This window comes from Macrotis lagotis, chromosome 1 (genome assembly GCF_037893015.1).
Source record: "Macrotis lagotis isolate mMagLag1 chromosome 1, bilby.v1.9.chrom.fasta, whole genome shotgun sequence".
NCBI lineage: Eukaryota > Metazoa > Chordata > Mammalia > Peramelemorphia > Peramelidae > Macrotis > Macrotis lagotis.
Genome location: NC_133658.1, coordinates 118,835,588 through 118,859,835, shown reverse-complemented (window position 1 = coordinate 118,859,835; position 24,248 = coordinate 118,835,588). Strand labels below are relative to the sequence as shown.

General features: G+C 37.3%; 1 protein-coding gene and 1 long non-coding RNA gene across 4 annotated transcripts in view; one reads left to right on the top strand and one right to left on the bottom strand.

Annotated features, from left to right (window-relative positions):
- Positions 1–24,248, bottom strand: part of LOC141502283 (uncharacterized) — a 90,433-nt gene that overhangs the window by 7,781 nt on the left and 58,404 nt on the right. The gene's annotated exons all lie outside the window — the stretch shown is intronic.
- FAM161A (FAM161 centrosomal protein A) overlaps positions 1–24,248 on the top strand; it is a 29,105-nt gene that overhangs the window by 2,859 nt on the left and 1,998 nt on the right. The window contains exons 1-6 of one of the 3 annotated variants that reach the window (XM_074206880.1): positions 1,470–7,766; positions 11,061–11,308; positions 13,066–14,226; positions 14,711–14,878; positions 17,091–17,190; positions 24,002–24,147. In XM_074206880.1, coding sequence (XP_074062981.1) covers positions 11,133–11,308; positions 13,066–14,226; positions 14,711–14,878; positions 17,091–17,190; positions 24,002–24,147 — 1,751 coding nt within the window. In that variant the 5' untranslated portion in view covers positions 1,470–7,766; positions 11,061–11,132. Of the gene's footprint in view, positions 1–1,469; positions 7,767–11,060; positions 11,309–13,065; positions 14,227–14,710; positions 14,879–17,090; positions 17,191–24,001; positions 24,148–24,248 lie in introns of those variants that run through there. The other 2 variants (XM_074206871.1, XM_074206886.1) reach the window with 2 other exon arrangements.

Genomic DNA, 24,248 nt, shown 5'->3' with positions numbered 1-24,248 from the left:
AGCTCTGGTGTTTACTGATAAATGTTTTTCTGTGGTAGGTTGGGCAAGAGGTGGTGCTTGGGGAATGGTCTTACACCTTGGGCCAGGTATCTTCCAATGGCAGACTACATATAGGTCCCTTCCTGTCCCAAGATATGGGACCTCTAGGTTCAACATGTCATTTCTGGTCATGCCAGCATCATACTAGTCCTTCCTGTCCCCAGGTTAAGTGGAGGGGAAAATGGGGGACAAGATACAAAACAACAGGTCAAGGAGAGCCTGGTTACAATCAGTTTATATCTCAGGAGCACACAACCTTCCACAATTAACAAGATTTTAACAGCATTAAAGCTACATTCATTATTCTCTACATCATTAGGCCTGTTCTAGCTCTAAGCACTACAGTCCTATGAACTTTCTGAGGCACTAAGAACACACTTAAGAATTGTATGTGAGACTGAATATTCCATGATGCTTAGTTTTTTAAAGTATATAATAAATTCAACCCATTACTTTCAAAACTACCCTGCTTATCTATGTTTCCTTCTGAACTTCTTTCTGTATTCCTCTGAACTTGTAAAAAATTTCAGTGTTCCCTTTTATCTTTTCTTTTTTTCTTAATTTTTTTGCAAGGCAATGGAGTTAAGTGGCTTGCCCAAGGCCACACAGCTAGGTAACTATTAAGTGTCTGAGGCCAAATTTGAACTCGGGTACTTCCTGACTCCAGGGCCTGTGCTTGATCCACTGGGCCACCTAGCCGCCCCCTTTTTTTTTTTTGATCACTTAAAGGGAGGGAAACTTGTTGCAAATAAGCATAGACACAACAAAAATGCATATAATGACCATCCTGAAAAAATATATTTCTCCTTTCTTATCTTGAACTTATCACCTTTGGAAATATGATTTGTTATTGCTTAAGTCTTTCTGAGTTCTTTACACAATATTTTTTGTCATTATGTAAATTGTTCTTATGCTGTTCACTTTTTTGCTTAAAATTATTCCCTCTTCAGTATTATCTTAACTACCCCCCATTTTCACCTAGTAACCTCTTGTATTTAATATATTTCTATACCAAACTCTTGAGTGTGTGTGTATATATATATATATATATATATATATATATATATATTTTCTCAATCATCCATTATCTTTTGTAGATAAGAGTGAGGTAGGGGGCATCTAGGTGGCACAGTGGATAGAGCACCAGCCCTGGAGTCAGAAGGACCTGAGTTTAAATTTGACCTCAGACACTGAATAATTGCCTAGCTGTGTGACCTTGGTCAAATCATTCTTAACCCCATTGCCTTAAATAAATAAAAAGAATGGAGTTAATCTGATGCCAGCTCTTAACCATCCATTCTCCATGTATGTATGTATACTCTTCTCTGCCAAAACAAAACCAATTGCTGTTTACATTCACTCAGTCATCGGGACTCAATAACCAAGAGGGCAGGCTGGGTCCATTGTCTTGTTCTTTGGCCTAGAACAGGTCCCAGCCTGCCCTCTTGGTCATTGAGCCCTGATAGCTCTGAGTGAATGTAAACAGTTTTTGGGTTTGTTTTGTCCAGAAACCTTCCCCTCCCAGACTGATTTTTTTTAAACTAGGTTAAAGAGGCCATTCTCTGCCTCATTTCTTTCTTACCTTGTTTCTTATCTTTGTTCTCAAAGAAAAACCATGTCATCAGGGAGGTGATGTCATGGCATGCAGGTGAATTGGATTTAAATGAGAGGGTATTGTACAGAGTCCCCAGCTTCACTTTCTCTTAAGGAGCCATATGGGTCCAGTGGCCAGATATGGAACAGATGATTAGAAATGACCTTGGATGCAATGGGAGACCTTGGCTTAACAACAACCAGCTTTCCCCACCTACCTAGCCTTAATCACTGAATGAATGCTGTCTCAGTCAAACTGAGAGCTGTTAAAGACCCCAGCTTAAAAAGGCCAAAGTCTCCCACTGCATCCAGGTCCCTCCTCAGTTGTCCTGGTCTTTGTCTAGCCACTGGACCTAGATGACTCTGAAGGAGAAAGTGAGGCTGTCCTTTCTCACTTAAATCCAATTTATTTGCAAGTTCCTTATGCGGGTCCTCAAAGGACAAACAACCACAGCTCTTCTCACCCATTCCAATTATCAGAAATAGTAACTTCCATTCCCTTCTTTCTTTCTGCTCTAATAAATCCCTTCTACCTACCTTTTCTTTCCCCTAATAAAAGTCTCAAAACAGAACTAATCCAATCTCCAGGACCTCTGTTTTTGTTATTAAAGTCTTTAAATATCCTTTGAAAATATTAAAGTTTTAAATGGCTACTTGTTTCTTCTCTCCCAATTAGAATGTCAGTCCATCATCTTATAATGATGATGATGATCATCTGTCAATTCCTCAGATAAATTTACCTTTCTAAGTTTCTTTTGATTCTTGTATTTGCATTACAAAGGCCTTCTCAACTCTGGCCTTTTCATTGAGAAAATCTATTAAAAACTCATTCCTACTCTCCCATCCTCCATCCCAAAAGGATTATTCACTTCAGTTTAGGGTAAATTATTCTTGGTTGCAAACCTATCTATTTTGCCTTTTGGAATATTAGTGTCTATAAGGACTTGTGTGAGTCTTGATTTTGACTTCTAGGTGCTTGAACTCTTTCTGACTGGTTTTTTTTTTTTGAGCTCCTCTGGATTTTGGCTATGACATTGCAGGAACTTTTAATTTTGGGGCTTATTTCAGGAAGTGACTTATAAGGTCTGTTTTTATTCTGCCCTTTGGTTCTAATGATATCTAAGAAGTGCTTATTTATGATTTCTTGGAATACAGTATCCAGGATTTTTTAAGTCATAGTTCTTAGGGAATGTGATGATCCTTAAATTATCTCTCTTTATCCTTTTTTCCTCAATCATTTGCTTTTAGTATCAAAATTCTTACATTTTCTAGCCTGCTCTTCTGGTAATTCTCAAGACATATATTGCAGAAGCCGAACTCATAGAATCTTTTTTCTTTTATTTAAGGCAATGAGGTTAAGTGACTTGCCCAAGGTCTCACAGCTAGGAAATGATTTTCTATTCAATCTTTTGTTCTAATATTTCTATATTTCTCACTATCTCATGGATTCATTAATTTCTGTTTATTCTTGTTCATTTGTATTTGACCCTTCATGATCCTGTAGACCATAGCTGAAGTCTGTCCAAGTTCATGTTATTTCCATGAAATTCTATACATCTCATTCTCTGCTGTCCTCTTTCTCTTTTGCTTTCAGTTTTTTCTAGCATCAGGGTCATTTCCAATGAGTCCCAACTTCATATTGTGTGGCCAGGGTATTTAAGCTTCAGTTTCAATATTTGACCTTCAGATGAATCACCTGGATTGATTTATTTAAGTAGCAACTGATTTGATCTTCTGGTTTGAGAATCTAAGGGACTCTCAAAAGTCTTCTTCTGAACCTCATAAATGTTATTTTGCCAGTGAATAATAGGACCAATAGCCAAGCTCTTAGGGTTTTTTGGATATTAAACTTCAAGCCAGCTTTTACTACTTCCTTTTCACCCTCATCAAGAGGTTTCTTCCTCTTCACTTCCTGCTGTCAGAGTAATATCACTTGTATATCTGAGATTGTTGATATTTCTCCCAGAAACCTTAATTTCTGCTTTTGTTTTGATTCTTCCGGCCTGGCATTTCTCATTGTATAGTCTACATCTAAGTTAAATAAATAAGATGGCCTTTCTTAGCCTTGTCACTACTTCTTTTCCAGCCTTAAACCAATCAGTTGTTCTGTGTTCAGTTGTAACTTTTGCTTCTTGGTCCACATACAGGTTCCTCAGGAGACAAGTAAGACGATTTGGTGCTCTCGTCTCTTTGAGGACTTGCCTCAGTAAAAGACAATTGTAGTTTTTGAAGCAGAGGTAGATGTTTTTCTGGGGCTCCTTTGCTTTTCTCCATAATGCCATAGATGTTGGCAGTTTGGTCCCTAGTTCCTCTCCCTCTTTGCGAACCAGCCTGCTCTTCTGGTAATTCTCAGGACATATATTGTAGAAGCTGAACTTGCAGAATCTTTTTTCTTTTAAGGCATTGAGGTTAAGTGGCTTGCCCAAGGTCACACAGCTAGGAAATTGTTAAGTGTCTGAGGCTGGAACTCAGGTCCTCCTGACTCCAGGGCTGGTGTTCTATCCACTATACTACCTAGCTGCCCCTAGCTTACAGAACCTTAAGCATAATCTTGCTGGTATATAAAACGAGCATAATTGTTCAGTAATTTGAATTTGTTTAGTCTGTTCTGATTGTCAGGGTGTCCATTCCTTGACTAAAGATTGCCACTCTGTCCTAAACTAATCTCCTTCCTTTTCTTTTTTTTCCAAAACTTTCATTTTTTTTATCTCATGCTTCATTTCTTTAGGATATTAGTATAATCCTTGTTAAAAATTCATTTTTTTCCCTTTGAGTCCATGATTAAATTTTTAAGTTTGTAGAGTTACTCCCTCCTGCTGGATTGGATTTTTTAGTATCTCTGGATCAATTATAATGCTTTATAGTGGTCTGTACTATCAATTTACTCATCTTACCTCCCTAGTTCCTAAATTGAGGCTTCCTGTCAGACATCACCCAGAATTGTACTTTTGGGTGGGGCGGTTTATTCTGCATGGTCTCAGTCTGGGTGTCCTGGGTTCCTGCACTTATTTCTACCTTCTGGGGTTCATTCTCCTTCTTCTTACCAAACCATTAAGATTCAGAGCATTAGACAGACATAAGGTCCTAAGTGCTAGGAACCTGTCTACTAAGAATTTTTGCCACTCTCATTGACTTATAAGGTTTCTGCTGGGTTTCTCCCCTCCGCTGTGACTTTCTTGGGCCAACCCTCTAGTCTTGCTACTTCAGAATTTAGAACTTCACAAACACCCATCTCTGGTCACTTTTGGATTGTAGAAAGCCACTGTCTTGTTTGCCTGCCTGGGTGGTGGTTTTGCTGGTGGGCTCCCTTTCCTATCGCCTGACTATACTATTCTGAGGTAGATGACATCACTTACTGTAGTTTCTTTTTGGATTTCTTGATGATTATCTGTTTCTATTTTTATGTTTGGCTGTAGTCCTCCGCTCCAGCAGACATCTGGCTGGAAATGTCTGTAACCTCCTAGCCCCCTCCTTGACATTGCTGCCCCAGCCACTGCTCCTTGTATTGTATGTAACAGCTTTCTAAGGTCTACCTTCAGTCTATTCCTCTGGGATTGTGGTATGCTTTCCTCTGTAGAGCCTCTCTTTGCCTGGCAGAAAAAATGGGCTTTGTAGGAGCATGGCCCTTCCAGGGCCTCCTCTGTCTGACCCTCCTTTACTTGTTCAGCCTGATTTCACATATTTCCTCTTTCAACCAAACTAGACTATTCTTCCTCATTTCTTTTCTTCTTCTCCCTCATTTCTGGACCTTTGCTCATGCCCTTCTCTAGGCCTCCCTCTTCACAATTCTAGAGCACATTCCACCAATGTGATTTAGCAGCTTCTCTTTCCCCATTAAAGAGATGGTAAACTTCTTAAGAGTGCAGTTTGTGCATTTCTCTATCCATGCCCCTTATAGCCCCGAGCTCTGAAGCCATAAGAATAATGTCCAATTCCAGTAGAAGCCTTCAAATTATACAAAAGGATCCCTGTGACTGCTTATTGAATTCAAAAGTCATATAGTAACATTATCTGTATATTTTTATGTATTTTGTAAGTATTTCTCATTTACATTATACTCTTAATTTTTTTTTTGGCAAGGCAGTGGAGTTAAATGACTTACCCAAGGCCACACAGCTAGGTAATTATTAAGTGTCTGAGGCTGGATTTGAGCTCAGGTCCTCCTGGCTCCAGGGATGGTGCTCTATCCACCCCCTAGCCACCCCTACTCTGATTCTTAAGCCTTGGGTTTGATATCTCTGCCTTACAATAATAGTAGATGTTGTGGAGTTGAGGATGGGCCCTTATCCTTAATTTTCAGCATAACTGTGGGGAAGTCATTTTCTAGTTTCTGAAAATTTAATTATCTAATACATTGTAATAAATTTGTGTGCATAGTACTTCTCACAATATTGATCTGAGGAATGACTAATAAAAATTGAATATTATATTCTAGATATTCTATCAAAAGATTATTTTCCCAAAATTGCTTTGAATATCAAAAGAAGAGCCCTGCTTTCATACCTCCTTCCCCATCTTTCCATAATATGAAACACATAGTACCTTGAGCTGCTCCTTCAGTGTTCTTGAGCATCAGTTTTCCTTACCCATGTTATTTACTGTATATGTATAGTAGCCACTAGTAATACTAAGAAATGGAGGAGTGATTACAGGGTCACATTTGTTGAAAATTAGAAAGCATTGAAGTGTGGAACTAAACCCTCAAAATCAAATCATACTTATGAGGTCAAACTTGTTAAGTCTTTATTTTTTTATTTTGTATTTAATGTTTACTCTTCTTATAGACCATAGATAACCTCAAGTTTTTGTCACAAAACTTTCATAATCTAACTTTGGAAACCCTGGAATTAATCTCTTGTTTATAAGAGGGAACTAAGAGAGACTTCTAATCTTTAGTGAATCAGAGACTTGCTTAGAAACAGAAGGGATCTCATCTTTCACAGATCCAGTGAATAACATCAGGTGAAATATGTGTTGTGCATTTATTTAAATGGGCATATTTGATAGTACTTTGAAGCTAGAGGTCTTTTGGGTCACAAGGGAGAATGATTCTGTCTGTGATTCCATGGGAGGAAAAAGTCTGCATTATGAGCCACATTTTATAGTTTATCACAATAAAAATTAAATCATTTTAAAGAAATTTGATATAGTTTTAATGAGTTCTGTGTTGGGGTGACCATCTGATATTAGATATTAGTCTACGATTAGTAGTTCGCAAACCTTTTTAAAACAGGACAGAGACTGCACATTTCCAGAATGTCTTCATTGTTGCCAGTATTGCCTAGTAGAATCAATATGACATAATGTATTTAAATTATCCCTTTCCCTTCATTCATAGTTTCTAATCACTAATTAATAATCTTTGCTGAAAGGATTTATGGTTTAAGTGGGTCAAACCAGCCCACATAAGATTATTCCTCTAATCCAGATACTCTTAATCTGGGATTTATGAACCTAAAAAATATTTTGATAATGTATTTCAGTATAGTTTGTTTCATTTTATATATTTTTAAAAACGTTCTGAGAAACAGCCTAGAGGCCTCATCAAAGTGCCAAAGGAGATAATATCCAAAAAAAAAAATGTTAAAAAAGGTTATGTGAACCCCTGCTCTTATCTAAGGCTGTATTTAAAACTGCCCATAAATAATTTTAAAAGTAAGAGGATTTGGACCTAATTTAAAGTCTTGACATAATAATCCAAGAAAATTTTTTTTCTTTCTTGTGAAAGTTAAAATATGTGGTACAGTTATTAGAATTTTTTTAACATTAGGCAATTCATATTTGTTATATAAGACTAAATATTAGAAGAGGTATTTACTTAAAAAGTTGCTTCTTGTGTTAATATTCATCTAAAGTTCATCTAATATTCATCTAATACCAAATGGATATGAGGATAAGTCAGAAAAAAGAAAAAAAAGATGATGAGAACACTGTAAATACAGGAGGTATTATAGTTGTCAACTCAAAAAAGAAATAGACAAAAATTAAGAATTTTGCTTCTATTACTGTCTCTTAGAGAAGGGTTTTTAACCAAGGCAAAACAAGTACTAAGTAAATAGATTGAAGAGACCAGAAACCAACTCAGACAACAAACAAGAAGAGAGACTTAGTGACCAGGAGCATTATTGGTTTAGGTAAGTTTCATTAGAGAAAAAGAATATTTAGAAAGCTTGGATTGACATCGAACTAAGCTTGATCAGCCTAAGAACATTGTAGATGAAACTAGAAGCAAGAGGTCAGCCAACAGACTCCAAATGGAAATGGATTGGTATTCCCCTTTTCTCTGTATCTTAGTTATTTGTGTATATATACTTTTTCCTGCCTATCAGATAAACTGTTTAAAATCTGGGTTATGTCAAATATAACTCACTTTGTGTATCCCAGGACTAAACAGTGAATTATTTATTGACTAAGTGAAATCAATTAATGAATAGTGGAATATTTGTACTTTACCACCTAAATATAGTATGTTTATTTATATGAGAAAATGACAGTAACCCTTAAGGAAGTAAAGTCAATAAGAGTGAACTTGACCTGACAAAAGGCATATAGAAGAAATAAATACTGAAGGTAACTCAACTTTAGAAATAAATTTTCAAGAGATCACAAAAAGGAATAATTTTAGAAAATAGAAAAAACAAATAGAATTAATTTCTTTACCAAAGAAAAGTAACAAAAGACATAAGCAACATAGCTGCTTTTTCATTCATATCAAATCTTTATGAAAAGAGATAATGTACTGGACAAGATGCTGACCTTGAAATCAGAAGACGTCTTGCCTCAGATATACCTGAGTGATCATGGACAATTTAAGCCTCAGTTTCCTTATTTGTAAAATATTGTACCTACTTCAAAGGGTTAAGAAAACCCTTTATAAGTCTTAAAGCTTTATATAAACAAGTTGTAGCTGTTGTTATAATGCACATATTTAGGTGCCTTGATGAAAACACAGAAGGAGAACAGGATAACTTTTACAAATGAATTTCTGCCACAGATTATGTATGGTTACATAGCAGCCTATGAGATATGTGGAATTTAAGAGCAGTGGAGGGTGGTTTACAGCATTGATCTCCAAAGTAGGGACTGAGGCAGGCTTAAATTAAATATTTTCAAATACATTGTCTCACTTGAACCTTAAAACAACCTTGAGAATTAAGGACTGTTATTATCCCCATTTTACAGGTAAGAGAGATTAAATGACTTACTCAGGGACACATAATTTTTAAGAATCAGAGGCAGAATTTTAAAAGGAATGGGGAAAGGATGATATAATCAGGCTGTATCTCTGAAGAGAAAAATTTGTTGAAAAATATTGGTTGCCTATTCAAGTCTGGAACAATCGACTCATTGTCCCCAAGAAACCTGGTTTTCCTCTTTCCATTCTCCAAGAGCTCTTGATAGTGAATGTGACCAGACTATTCATAGCCCCATTTGTGTTTCTCAGAGGTCAGGTACTCTCTCTCTGCTTAGGTTCCTCAGGATCCATATGAAACCCTCTTTTATAAAGAGGTCTAGAGATTTCCAAGGGAATAACAGTAGAAGGGAAGTTCTTTTTTTTTTTGGTGTGGGGGGGGGGAGGTTGCAAGGCAATACCCGAGGTTACACAGCTAGGTAATTGTTAAATGTCTGAGGTCAGATTTGAACTCAGATACTCCTGACTCCAGGGCTGGTGCTCTATCCACTGCACTACCTAGCCACCCCCAGAATGGAAGTTCCTTGAAGGCAGAGGGTCATTTTTTAAATATTTGGCTTTGCACTGAGCCTGGTTTGTGGTAATAATAAATTAATAATAGAGTAAGAAATGTTCTTTTATAAAACTATTATATGAAGGACCAAAGGATTTGTTTGTAAAGCTTGGATTAAAATAAGTCCTTTTTTTTTTAAAATTTTGTTTTGGTTGTTTTGAAGATTAAGTCTCCCTATCTCACCTAGGTGGAGGTACAGGGACTGCTCATAGACCAACCAATCCCACTTTTGATTGGCACTGTAGTTTAACCTGTCCCATTTCCAGCCTCAACTAGGTTGCCCTTCCTTAGGCCCGCTGATCACTCCCTGCTCCCAAGGGCTTACTCTAGTAGTGCCAGACATAAAACAAGACATTTGATCAACAATAGCCCTCTGAAACACAGGACTCCTCAACTAAAGAGATAGCCCAGCCAGTCCTCATTTCTAAGTCCCAGTCTTGTAAATTTTGTAAGTTTACTAATGTGTCTTTTCTGCTGTGTTCACTCTAGGGCACTGCTTAGTTGCTTCTAGAATTCCCCTGTGAGAGTTGTTTCATTCCATTTCAGAGCCCAGAATATTTACTGTAGTCTGCTACTGACCTTATAGATACCAAATGGTTATGGGTCTTCAGACTTCTGGCTCATCTATGGAACTCTCACTTTAGAATACATGATTGGTGACCAAAAATGTGCAACCTGCCTATTTAGCCTGCTCTATTTTCAGCTAGCTCTAGATGGTGGACCATGTTTTAATTTCTCATCCCATCCAGCCATCACATGCACCACTCACATAAAAGAATAATTCCTCACTTCACTTTGTACCTCCCCAGAATAAAATTCCCTTCTTCGTGTCATGTGTTTTATCTTTCCTTGGGAATGTCAACCTGATAGACTAGATAAATATTTTAAGAAGTGAGCATTTATTCATGAGTGAGGAATTGTAGTTTAGGAAAAATGTGGCAATATACCACCTCTCAGAGAGGGATGTCCAGGGAGGGAGGGTTTAAAAGAGATTCTCATAGAGTAGTTGTGGGAAACATGAGGAAATGTACCAGAATACATAGAATAATCAAACTGCAGGAAGCAATGTTGAGTGTCCTTGCAATTATCTCTTGTCTAGTAACAAAGGATGGTTAGAAACTGCTGAAGGGGTCTTCTTAGAAGCAGTTAGAAGCAGCAGAGATTCCCAAGGGAATAACAATGGAAGTTCCTTGAAGGGTCAATTTTTAAATATTTGACTTTTGCACTGAGCCTGGTTTATGGTAATAATAAATTAATAATAGAGTAGGGAAATGCTTTTTCAATATTCATTTTGCTAGAGTTCAACTATGATCTCTATATCCTTCAGTGAACTCAGGCTTGGGCAAGGAGGTATGGACTCCAAGTAACCAATTTAGGAACTTCTAGATGTAACCTTTTCATAATTTGGGAATATCATCTCCCTCCTCTCTCTCTGTCTCTCTCTCTCTCTCTGTGTGTGTCTCTGTCTTTCCAATTTGTTTTGACAGGTTTTGTTTGCTTTTGATGAAGTTAGTAAAATGTCATAGGAAAAGCTGGCATGACTTGCTTTTGTAGAACCCTTCATTTCACAATGTACTGTATTAAAAAGCATTTTCTTAGCATGAGCATCATTAAATTTAAAATGTTTAAATTCTGGGAATTTCAAATTCTTACTTAAAAGAATAGGATTTTTTCCCCTCCTAGGATGATTTTGACACTGACATTTCTATAGTGGACGATCAAAGCCTTCATGAAAATAGAAGCCTTGAAGACTTAATGAGTACTTCTGAAATGTGTGATTCCAATGAAGAGTATTACAGGAAGCTTGAAGAGCTAAAGGCAGCCCACATGAAAACAATGGCAAAATTAGAGAAACTGTATCAAAATAAATTACATATAAAGGGAATGCAACCAGAGACCATGAAGGAAGAAATGCCTGGCCCATGCTTTAGGTAAGTTCATTTTTAACTTTTCTCTCTACATTTTCTTGAATTTAATCTCAGAAATGATTCATTGTGCTAAACAAATAATTAAATGATTCAAAATATCATATTTTTCCATCACATAGATATGGGTATTAATGTTTACTGGAGGATTGTTTTGTTTTTTAACTCTCATGTTCATCCAGTGGTCATAGTGATAAATAGAAATATTTGCATATCTGTCCAATCTAGACCATCTTAATCATCTGTCATAATTAAAAACCCCACATAATATGAATAGAAATGTATTTAGGATATGGTAAAAAAGCTCCTTGGAGTCATAGTTCTAGCTATCTATCTGACATTCCTAAAGTATCCCCAAGTTCTAGTTCCAGCCCTCCTCCTAGAAGCTGGAGAGCCAGTGTTATTTAGTAGAAAGAGCACTGACTGTGCTTGGAGTCCCAAGACCTGGATTTGGTCCTGTCTCTGACAGTATCCTGTATCAGTACAGAAGACCAAATTCTTCCAAGATTCACTTAAAAAAGAACTCTCTGACCTTTTTACCACCAAGGTCGAATCTTTTAGTGGAAATAGTAGAGAAAGGGATACACAGATATTTGAGTCCTGTCAGCCAGAATGCTTCTCAAAGTTACTGGATCTTAGATGTGTGGTAGATATGTTCAAATTGGTAGGAAAGCAAGGGTTCTCACACCTTATTGCCTACCCCTCTTATAGTCTAGTGGAGGAATGCTTAATTCATAATTTGGATTTGATTCCTTGATATAGCATCATATAGTGCGTGAATATAGTGAGCATTAAAATAGCTCTTTGTTGAACTGAATTGAATGGGGATTCAGGGTAGCCTTGAGAAGGTAGGGTGATAAAATGGGATTGACCTTGTGCCATGGGCCACCTCAATGAGTCTAATCACTTGTAGGCGTTCTTCAGTCTCAAGCATAAACTATACATACCTGCACTGATTCCATATTAAGGGCAATTCCATTATACACACGTATACACATACAGAGGAGCTCATTATAGAACAGACAGGGTGTGTCCAAAAGAAGATACATGACTATTTGTATGATACACCACAGAGGAGAAAGAAAGCAAAGATAAACCTTTCATCATTCCAAATGAAGACTTGATGGTCATTTTTTCATTGACTACCTGAAAATGTAAAGTTCTATAATGTGTTGTAAAGCATTAAGGGTTTTTTTTTTGTTTTTTTTTTTAGATTTTCTAAGGCAATGGGGTTAAGTGGCTTGCCCAAGGCCACACAGCTACGTAATTATTAAGTGTATGAGGCCGGATTTGAACCCAGGTACTCCTGACTCCAAGGCCAGTACTCTATCCACTGCGCCACCTAGCTGCCCCGTAGCATTAAGTTTTAAGAGGTCTCTACAGACCCTAGACATCACTTGTTCTGACTAGCATCTGTTGAAGACCCTCTATATCCAGGAACTATATTAACTGACAAAACACTTCACCAGTCTGAGCCCTAACTTCTTCATAGAAAATAGGAACAACAGTTCTTAATCTGCTTACTTCAGAGGGACATTGTGAGAAAAGTGCTTTTTAACGGAAAAGTTCTGTGCAATGTGATTAATTAACTAATTCACTTCATTCCTGACCCTCAGTTATCCTCATTTGTAAAATGATCTCTTCTAGGTCTGTCATAATTTATCATCTCTCATACTTAATTTACTATACATGATCTTATAAATTATAAATCTATTGTGGTTTACTGTATTTGGTCACAAGGTATTACGTTACTTTTTCCCTAGCTCAGTGTGGATCAGCTCCTCTTATCAACCTGCCATTTTGCAAAAATCATTTTCTGAGCTTGATTTGAATCAGTCTTCTACTAGTGTGTCAGATATGTCAGAAAATGGATTTTCCCACATAGAAACAGAAGATGTAAATGAAGTAAAAATGATGACTTCTGCTAGAGAATACATCAAGAACATGTGGAATGATTTTTCTGTGAAGGACTATGCTTATACTCACTCTGATAGTTCAGATTCATCAGTAGTTGAAAAACCAAAGAAGAAATCAAAGAAGTGGGTGCCAAGGATTACCGTGCCTGAGCCCTTTCAAATGACCCTCCGAGAAGAAAGGAAAAAAAAAGAGGGGCTCAAATCTCAGTCAGAGACTGAGATGGCATTGAGATTGCTAAAAGAGCAAGAAGAAGAAGAACAAGCCCAGAAAAGAAGGTTTCGAGCCAATCCTGTGCCTGAGTCTGTCTTCCTCCCCCTTTATCATGAAATACTAGAGCAGAATGAAGAAAGGAAAAAGATAATGAAGGAGAGAAGCAGAAAGGTCCTTCTAACCTCCCAAAAGCCATTTACGTTTATTGCAAGGGAAGAGCAGAAGAAAGAAGCCCGGAAGATGCAGTTGGCTGACATGCCGAAGCCTGAAAAGAAAAAGAATCAGTTTAAAGCCAGGCCCATTCCCAGTTCCACCTATAGCTCAGCTCTCGACAACAGACTAAAGGAGGAGGAGTTATTCAGAGAAATTAGGGTGCAACTGAGAACCCAGAACTCATCATTGTCCAAAAACAAGCAGGCCCAGCAGTCAGCCTCCAAGAGGAAGCCACAGTGCCTGGAGCAGAGGGGGAAGACCAAGACCAGGGGCCGAGTGCCCAATTTTGAAACCCTCCATACAAAGTTTCAGAAGAAACTCTTGGAGCAGAAGAATCCCAGGCCCACCACAGTTTGTGAGCCATTTGATCTCCTAACTTTGCGGATCCCCTCCAAGAAGGAGAAGATTTTAGAAGACATTCAAGCTGACGAAGAACGTTTAAAAGAAACACGCTGGCCCTTTCTGTCTCCTCGAGGAAAAATACGGCCAAGGCACCCAAAGACCAAATATCTCTTTTGTGAATCAAGTGAATCAGACTCTCCCAGGCCTACCAAGTCTTCAAGAAGGAGACAGCAAGTCATCAGGTAACTCAGCAGACCCATAATTCAGATGCAGGGTTTACTAACTTGTGATTAATGAATAACTACTAATAGTCAAAGGGAAGTGTTTTAATTTGGTCAACTGAAAGAAATTACCCCCTGGATTATATTGTTGGAGGTAAAATTCTGCAGGAGTCACAGGGTGGGTGGGCATGAATGGGTTGTGCTCTGCATTGATAGAAGTTCCAGTCTATTTGAATATGGCATAGTATCTTTCCCAAATATTGCATTTTCTGTCCAAGGACTCTCCAGGGTGAAAAGGACTATAATCAAGTAGGCAGATGTTCTGTTTTTTAAAGTTTGTTTCACTAACAAAAAAAGAACAAATGATTGAATTACTTGATTTACTTTATTTGACTTTACCACAACTTGTTTTTCTCCTGTAGTTTATCCCATGTAGATTTCCTTTTTTAAAAAACCATTGTCCTTGGCTTAAAACGAATTCAGCCTTAGTTTATTTTACCCTCAGGAGATCCCTTGAGGAAAAGAAAATATTAGAAGAAGACCGAAAACGGAATCTAGCTAAGCAGAGGCAAAGAATGAGAGAATTTCAGAAACTCCTGATGGCCCGAGCTCAGGCTATTGATACACACCAAAGTTTAGCTCAAATGTCTAAATCCAGAATGACAACACTCAGGTATCATTTAAGGAATCTTGAAATTTTAGCTGAACATTTTTATGACTAATATAAAAATGTTATTGTCTGAAGAGCAAAATGTCCCCACCCAAAGCCAGGAGAGGAATAGATAATATGATGTTTATGAACTAAAGAGTAATTCGTTTTAATTAATTGAAACATATGTTTCTTAAAAAGAAAATTAAGGTTTTTTAAAAATTATCAGTCTTAGTAAAAGGGGAACAATTTGATATGGGGGTCACCTCAAATATATTGGAAAGTTCATGGGAAGTAGGTCCTTTCAGGGTGCACCAGGTGTCAACTGAGTTGTTATTTAGAACATTGTTTCTTTGATTATCATTTAGGATGATGGGGGTTACATAGAGTTTTTATCTATGGACACACTAATTAATTTCCCTTTTTTGAAGGAGAAAAGGAGGGTCTCTCGGGATTCCATTAATATAAGCAGCTCCTTGGGAAGAAATTTCCTCCATCAATACAGATTGGCAATTGTCTTGCCAGATAGAACCAAATAATGCCTAGGGTCGCTGCCTGTGTCCAAACAGGACTCTGTTTTGGGGTGGGGGGAGGGGAAAGAGGGTGTCACGCACGTGTGCGTGTGCGTGTGTATGTACACATTCACATGTATAAATACTAATTACATATGAATGTGTGTACACACACATACACACACATACACACACACACACACACACACACACACACACACACACACACCTCTATGTACAGATATCCCAAAACTTCAGAAGTATAAATGCCACAAACTTAAAAAAAAAATTTGGAAAGTCAAGTATTTTAAGATTTTAAGATATGGTTGTGTCAGGGCAGCTAGGGGGTACAGTGAATAGAGCACCAGCCCTGGAGTCAGGAGTACCTGAGTTCAAATCTGGCCTCAGATCCACTTAATAATTACCTAGCTGTGTGGCCTTGAGCAAGTAAATCACTTAACTCCACTTCCTTAAAAAAAAATATATATATATATATATATATATATATATATATATATATAATTGTCTTGTTAAAGAGCATGACCATCTTGTGTTTTCTATTGCTCTAGCCAGTTTTCAACCTCTGTAAAAACTTTCTTCAGCTGCTACTCAGTGACTAAAAGGATGGTGTTTCTGTTCCTAGCCTTGGAGTTTTGATGGATCCACGACAGTTTTGACATGATCTAGAAGGCAAACTCCAATGGAGATCCATGAGATGGAGGCCTAGCAGGAGCACCTCTTTGGCCAGTCCACTGGTCTGAAAAGAGATCATCTAGAAATTGCCACTTACACAGTGCCTCCTTCCAGGATGCCCAGTCTTGTTCACATTAGAAGTTTATTATTCAGAATTTACAAAACTAAGTAAATATTTCAAGGGATTGTTTTTTGTAAGTTTGTGGCATTTATACTTCTGGAGCTATTAAAGCTTAAAACTGCACTGAGACCTTTAGGAGACACGTGTGTTTGTGTCTGTATGCACACACATCTATATGTATAGATATGTGTGTATATGTAGGGAGTTCTGTCACAAGAAATCTTAAACTCATTTTCAGTTTTGGGAACATGAGGAAAAGTGTTCATTTCTCTAACCTAAGATTCATCCCTAAAGATTGATGTGGAGGAGGTAGATCATTATGAAGCAGTGTGGCATGGTGAATAGAAGTTCCCATTCCGGACCCATCCTGCTTTGTGATTCAGACAATATATTTCATGAGGAGAAGTTGTATAACAATGGCAAGCATAGATGGAGAGAAAGGGAATTCCCTCACTGGCAGCTCCTTCCAACATTGAAATCATAAGTCTATATGATAAATATATAAGGTATCCTTAGGTAAGACTTAGATGATTTGTATAGAGGGACAGGTATAGTGCTTTTATATGTATATCTGCGAGCTATTAAATGGATGCTTTGCACATTAATTAGTTAGTAGAGTATATATTCACCTCTTTAGACCAGTTCCATTTAATAGCTACTAACCAGCAGCCAGTATAGTCCCCAATGAATAAACTGCTTTTGCCAATATATTTTTTATCTGACTTAAGCAACATACATACAAGAAATACAACCTTGACTAAGGAAAGTGAATATGATAAACTATTTCTTACATAATTCTTTTTTAAAAATTCGTCTTAGGAAAAGCTACTTAATATTTTGTGTAATTCTTATTTTGAGCAGAACTTTAAAAACTAAATTAATTTCTTCTTTTATATTACTTCAACGATAGAAAGAATGAGAAGGAAAGAATGAAAGAGTACCTACAAGAACTAGAAGAAATAGAAAAGAAATTGAAGAAGAGACCATTACTGTTTGAAAGAGTTGCTCAGGTTGTGTGGATTGGCATTTAGTTCTTTAGTTTTTTTGCTCTTGTGTTTTCAACTCCCAACTTCCCTTTTTGTGAAGTGATTTGCTAAGAATTTATTATTTATGACAAATATATCAAATTAACCAAACAGTTTTGCTTTAAAATCTGAGAAATTAATATGGAGCTTATTTCTATGTTCATATTCTTAATTTTTTATAGAAGTATTTTAGTCACTATTAACAATGGTTATTTGTATTTTTCAAACTGACTTAATTAGATCTTAGAGTAAAGTTTTAATTTTGAATGGTAAAAAGATTTTTAGGGGTTTTGGAAATTTTATTTTATTGTATTGGTTTTTGCAAGGCAGTGGGGTTTAGTGACTTGCCCAAGGCCACACAGCTAAGTAAGTATTGTGTCTGAGGTCATATTTGAACTCAGGTCCTCCTGACTCCAGGGCAACCACCATGCCACCTAGCTGTCCAAGGTTTCAGAAATTTAAAAAAATAATACAAAATGCTCAGAATCATTATCAGTTTAGCCACAGAGTCTCATATTTCATGCTACCAATTAAAATAATTTAAGTTATAAGAACAATTTTTTCAAAACTGTAATTTTCTTTAAATGGCATCTTTATAATAAAGGAAAAAATTTGCTTTGGTAGCCTGAGACTCAATACTTTTCACAGCCCACAATCCCTGTTAAGTCATCTTCTCACCTGCCCCCAAAATGGATATAACTCCCACCCAAAAGAGAAGCAATTCTACTAACATACATTTTTTTTAAGGTTTTTGCAAGGCAGATGGGGTTAAGTGACTTGCCCAAGACCACACAGCTAGGTAATTACTAAGTGTCTGATCTGGATTTGAACTCAGGTACTCCTGACTCAGGGCTGGTGTTGTATCCACTGCGCCACCTAGCTGCCCCAACAACATACATTTTAAGCCACAAATAGTAGAGAACCATGATCATAAACTACAAAATTTAGGACTTCAAAAGTTCTTTAAAAAGTTAAGCCAAGGGCGGCTAGGTGGTACAGTGGATAGAGCACCGGCCCTGGAGTCAGGAGTACCTGAGTTCAAATCCGGCCTCAGACACTTAATAATTACCTAGCTGTGTGGCCTTGGGCAAGCCACTAAACCCCATTTGCCTTGCAAAAACCTAAAAAACAAAACAAAGCAAACAAAAAAGAAATGTACAGAAAATGGAAGCAAGGTCATATAAAAAGTTGGCTTAAAGCACAAGTTTCCATAACCAGAATCTCCAAGAAAAATATAAATAGGTCTCAGGTAACAGAAGATCTCAAGAAGGATTTTGAAAATCAAGTAAGGGGCGGCTAGGTGGCGTAGTAAATAAAGCACCGGCCATGGAGTCAGGAGTACCTGGGTTCAAATCCGGTCTCAGACATTTAATAATTACCTAGCTGTGTGGCCTTAGGCAAGCCACTTAACCCCATTGCCTTGCAAAAACTAAAAAAAAAAAAAAAAAAAAAAAAAAAAGTCAAGCCAAGGGGCAGCTATGTCTTTCTATAGCTATGGCCGCATAAGCTTAGCAATACCATAATATATGTCTTCAGGGGATAAATAGTTGAATCTTAACAAAGAGGGGGGTATATATATATGTGTATATATGTATATAAATACATATATATATATATATATGTATATATAAAATCTTTTTTTTAAGATCATATCTTTTTAAAAGATGCAAACGTAGGTTTCATATTACTAATTTGAGCATAATGTCATATATTATGTTTTGTGTCATAACCTCTTAGGTATGGATTTTTTATGTCAGTTTTAGATTTGGGTGACAGAGCTGATGTTTAAAATTGTATGTTTTCAGCACAGAATAATTTTTATCATGTGATTAATATGATCAATACAAATGTCAGAAGGATAATAAAGTAAAAAAATTTTAGAGACAGAATTAAACAGTCCTCTGGTCTATGTTGATCAAATTAAGTAGATGGTGACTTTCTATTCTATATTCTATACCCATAGTTCATAGAATACTTCTACTTCATCACTGGTGAAATCTAATGTTAGTAAGTAGTTAGAGCATTTTGTGAATTCTCATTCCTTAAATATTTTCTAAGTCTAAATTCTTGGGAAATATTTCATAAATGAAGGGATGAACAAGGAATAAATAGATATTTAAATATGGGAAAAAAGTGCAAAATTAAAGTTTAAAAGAAAATTTTATCTGTTAAGAAAACCTGAATTAACATGATGCATCTCTCTCTCTCTCTCTCCACTTAATTTTGTGAGATCTCTTCTTTTAAGCTCTACCATAGCAAATAAAAACTTCATTTTCAAGTTGGAGCACTGACTATAGAGAAGTTTTTATTTTAACTTACTATTTTTGTTACTTTTTTGGAAAAACAATTGTTCATTATCAACTAAAATATAGTTAGTTTTTTAAACTTTGAACATTATTAAGAAAAATGGGTAGGGGGGCGGCTAGGTGGCACAGTGGATAAAGCACCGGCCCTGGAGTCAGGAGTACCTGGGTTCAAATCCGGTCTCAGACACTTAATAATTACCTAGCTGTGTGGCCTTGGGCAAACCATGTAACCCCATTTGCCTTGAAAAAAAAATCTTAAAAATAAAAGAAGAATGGGTAGGGATTAAGAGGAAAGCTGTGAGCCAATTGCTAACATTGTTGAAGAAGAGGGGATTTTTCTAGGAAAAAAAGTAGATAAAGTGATAAGTATGGAAAGAAAATGGCAAAAATCTAACATCATAGTCTTTGTCAGTAGGCGTTAACACAGTACCTGATGCCAGTAGATATTTAGTAAATGCTTACTCACTGGCTTAAAAGAAGAGACATTGATTGAAGATGTCAAAGACAAGGTGAGGAGATAGAAGCAGCAGAAACAAAAGGACAAGAAATTTGCAGATTCTTCCCTCAATACACAAGAGGATTGGGGAAAGGAATGGTAGTTGGCAAGGGTGACTAGAGATAGAATGGTCTCAGAAAAGTGGAGTCAGTGGTGGAAGAAACAGAAGTGTTATTAACATATCCTACATTACTACCTGAGTAGAAAAATGAAAACAGATGAGGAGTTTGGAAAACATTACAGTTCTGGCACAACTCAAATCATACAGAACCCTAGGGGGAAGTAGCCTTCCCTTCTAGAGTTTGAGATACAGAAGAACAGGAAATCGGGTATATTTTGACCCTCTCCCTGTGTTTGTGAAAGCATGTATCAAAGGGTGCAAAGGAAAGAGAGGTAGGTCAAAATGCTCTAGGGGAAGTCAGTCCAAGAAAGATGGGAGATACTTTGAAATGTTCGAAGACCCAAAGGCAAAAAATTCCACTTAGAACAAGGAAAGGAGAACTTATTTGAAGTGACTGATAAGTGAAGCATATGCAGAGAGAACTAACTCACAAACTTAGATTTAAAAAGAAATGTACAGGGGCGGCTAGGTGGCGCAGTGGATAAAGCACCGGCCCTGGAGTCAGAAGTACCTGGGTTCAAATCCGTTCTCAGATACTTAATAATTACCTAGCTATGTGGCCTTGGGCAAGCCACTAAACCCCATTTGCCTTGCAAAAACCTAAAAAACAAAACAAAGCAAACAAAAAAGAAATGTACAGAAAATGGAAGCAAGGTCATATAAAAAGTTGGCTTAAAGCACATGACATAGTCCTGTAAAAGCAACTGTCAGTAATACTAAAGGACAAAAAGATCTGAATTTGACAGTGGGAATGGGGGGGGAATAAGGACAATAAAGGCATTTTTTCAGTCATATTGGGAGGTAAAGGACAATCAAAGAAAAGACTCTTACTTTAGATGAATGGTACAGTGGAGCCTAGTAACAGAGATGACAGCTGCTAAATCCTAATTCTATTTGTGTTTTCTTTCTAAGAAAATAATTATTATCAGTAGTAATGACCAAAAAGAAAAATAGGGAGTTGATAGCCAAAATAACTAAGGAGCTAATAAGAGAGTACCTAGCTGCTCTTGATGAATCCAAATCTCCTGGCTATGGTCTTGAAAAAATTGTTATATGTGATTGCTAAGCCACTGTCAGTGATAGCGGGCAAAAGTCATGGAATATGGAAGGTGCATCACAATAATAGAGAAAGGCAAATGAAGTCCTGATTTTTTAAAAAAGGGAAGGAAACAGTCTACAAACAATGAATTTTACTTCAGTTCCTGAGAATATTCTGGAATAGTTCCTTTAAAAGATTAATGTACATCTATAAAGAGGAGTGATGATTACCTGGCTTCATCAAGAACAAGTCATAGTAGACTAACCTTATTTCATTTTTTGAAGGGATTATAAAAAAGTTAGATGAGATACATATACATGCTGTGTATACATAATTTGTCTAGACTTTTCTTGTTGAAAAGATAGAGAGATATTAATTAGATAGTAATATAGAATGGTTTGTTGTTAGCCTGACTAGAAGTTTCTATTATAAAGGCATTTATTATTTTTATATCTGCAAATGACAAAAGCTGACTAGAAGAACTAGTTGAGAGGCTGGAATATCAGTTCTCAAGACCCCTTTATTTTCTCAAAAATTATCAAGGATTCCTCATATCTAACAATATTCCTCATATTAAAGATAGAATTCTTAGTATTTCCATGAAGATAGTTTTGATCTCAGAGTTCCCTGGACCACACTTTGTAAGAATTGTTAGGTGGAAGTTTTGGACTAACCTAATGAGATGTAATTGAGTAAAGATAAATGTAAAGTCATATGAGTATAGAAAATCAACTTCACAAACACAAGAGGGGGGAGGAATGGTTAGATAGTTGTTAAAAGATCTGAGGGTCTTATTGGACTGCAAGCTCAAGTCCTGGAGTTTAGCAGTGTGATTTGAGAGCCAAAAAAGCTTAGGAAGCTATGGGCTGCATGAAGGAGGCCTATTTCCAGTTCTGCCTTTGCCAGATCTTGAGTATTGTGTTCCATTTTGCACACTACAGATAGAGGGCAGCAATAATTTGGAGAATTTCCAGGTGGGACAAGCAGGAGGGTGAAGAACCTGGAGGCCACCCCATGTGTTTAACCTGGAGATAACAAGACTCAGGAGGAATGTGATAGCTATCCTTTACTATTTATAGAAGGGCCATCATGTGAAGGAGGGATTAAACTTGTTTTGTTTAGTCTCAGAAGGCAGAACCAGAGTGATGGTGAAGGCTGCATAGCCAGCCACATGGCCTTAATGTTAGTAGAACTTTATTGAATGAGTACCTCTGCAGAGGGTGGGCTCCCACTCTCTGGAGTGCACTGCCACTTGTGGTGGGTTTTTGAGTAAGGGGTTCCTTTGTGGGTTGGAGGAGCACCTCTGAGGTCCTTTCTGTTGCTCTTGGGGGAGCGGCAGATCAGGTTGAGCCATTAGGTGAGGGATATGAAAAGCTGGAGATGTCCAGGGGATGTTAACCAGGACAGAAAAAATTTGAAATTGTGTCATAAAAGAAATTGAAGAGGTTTAGTCCAGGGAAGGAAAGATTTAAGAGAAAGGTGAAAAATGTCTTACAATTGTTTAGTTTGACCAAAAGGGAAGGAGCAAAGCAGAGGTTGTAGGAAGAAATGTTGTGAAATATCAGAGTTCATTCATGAAAAAATGGTGTATTGGCTAAAATTGTTTATTGGGGGGGGGGGGGAGAAGGCATGTAGACTAATAGTAGGAACCTTCTCATGGTTCTCTTTCTGGTATCTCAAGAGATGTTGGACTTTGGGACCCTTGAATATGAGAAATGTCACAGTGGCTATTTAAACTATTAGGAACCACTAGGCTTTCAATCAGGATAGCTTCAGGCTCCCAAGGCTAGGAGGGAAGCCAGGAGTTGGTGTGTTGTAGCTTTACTCCATGCCCATGCTGGTTTGAGGAGTCACCTCTGGTGGTTTTGCTGCCCCTCCCCTAATGGCAGCCCCTCCACTTTGAGGTATTGCTGTTTAAGAAGCCTTTTACATCAAGGAATTGGCTTGGACTGGCTCTTCCTGAAATATGGGTAAGACTTGTTAATGCAACCAGGACAATTCTAGGGTACCACTCATGGGTATGAATCTCTACCAAATTCAAATGTCCAGTGATCTCCAAGTGTTTCAAAGCCCCTGTAAGAAAGCCATGACTCTGATGTGGTGTAAATTAGAAAATAGCCCAAAGCTAGACAAGCCTTAGCTTCTTCTTAGCTTGTGACCCTGCCACAGCCACTTAACTTACTGGTGTTTCTGTTTCTTAGCTGTAAAATGCAGGAGCCAGTTTCTCAAAGAGAGGGTGCCAGGCCCTTTGAGCTCCAGATCTGTAGCTGTGACTCCCAGGCAGCCCAGGGCTTCTCCCCAACTTGTGGCCCCAAGATTCTTGGAGGCTTCAGAATTTATCCAGGGTTCCCCAAAACTAATTCTGTAGTCAGTCAACCCCACAGAGCATTCCTGCCAGATTCCCTGGATTTGAATTTCTCAACTGACAAATCTTTCCCATTAAGTCTTAGAAACTTCTGAAGGGATGTGGAAGTGGCATGTTGATTGTTTTAGTAAGCCTTGTGGATGTGCACAAACCATTAGCCGAGCAAGGGGCATGGACTTAAAGACAAGTTCTGTACAAGTTATGAAGTACGGTTTTTCCAAAGTTAACTGCTATAATTGTTAGCTTGTTTAACTAGCCTTAGCCTTTGGTCGCATTCACAGTAAAAGCTGCAACAGTTGCAGCCCCAAAATGTTCCCCATACACTATGGGAGTACCAATGAAATTTATTCCTGGAGAAGCTTCTCACCACCATCCTGATAAGTAAAAGAGCTTTAACTCAAGGAAGTTTACTTTTTTAAAATAGATATTTCTTGTTAACTATTTAACAAAAGTGATTTTTTCCTTTTAGAAAAATGCAAAAATGTCAGCAGAAAAGCATTATTTTAACACCTTAAAAGGACTAGGACTTTGTGAAGAGTTTGTTTCAAAGAAAGGCCAAAATGCAGAGTACTTGACAGACCCAGAGATTGAAGACTACTCTGAAGATGAAGAAAGGTAATAGAAAAATCTGTTCTTGATGGTTTACACTTAGAGGTACTGTTTATTCAAATCTTAAACTTTTTTGTTTTTCATATAACAGTTTGGAGTTTACAAAG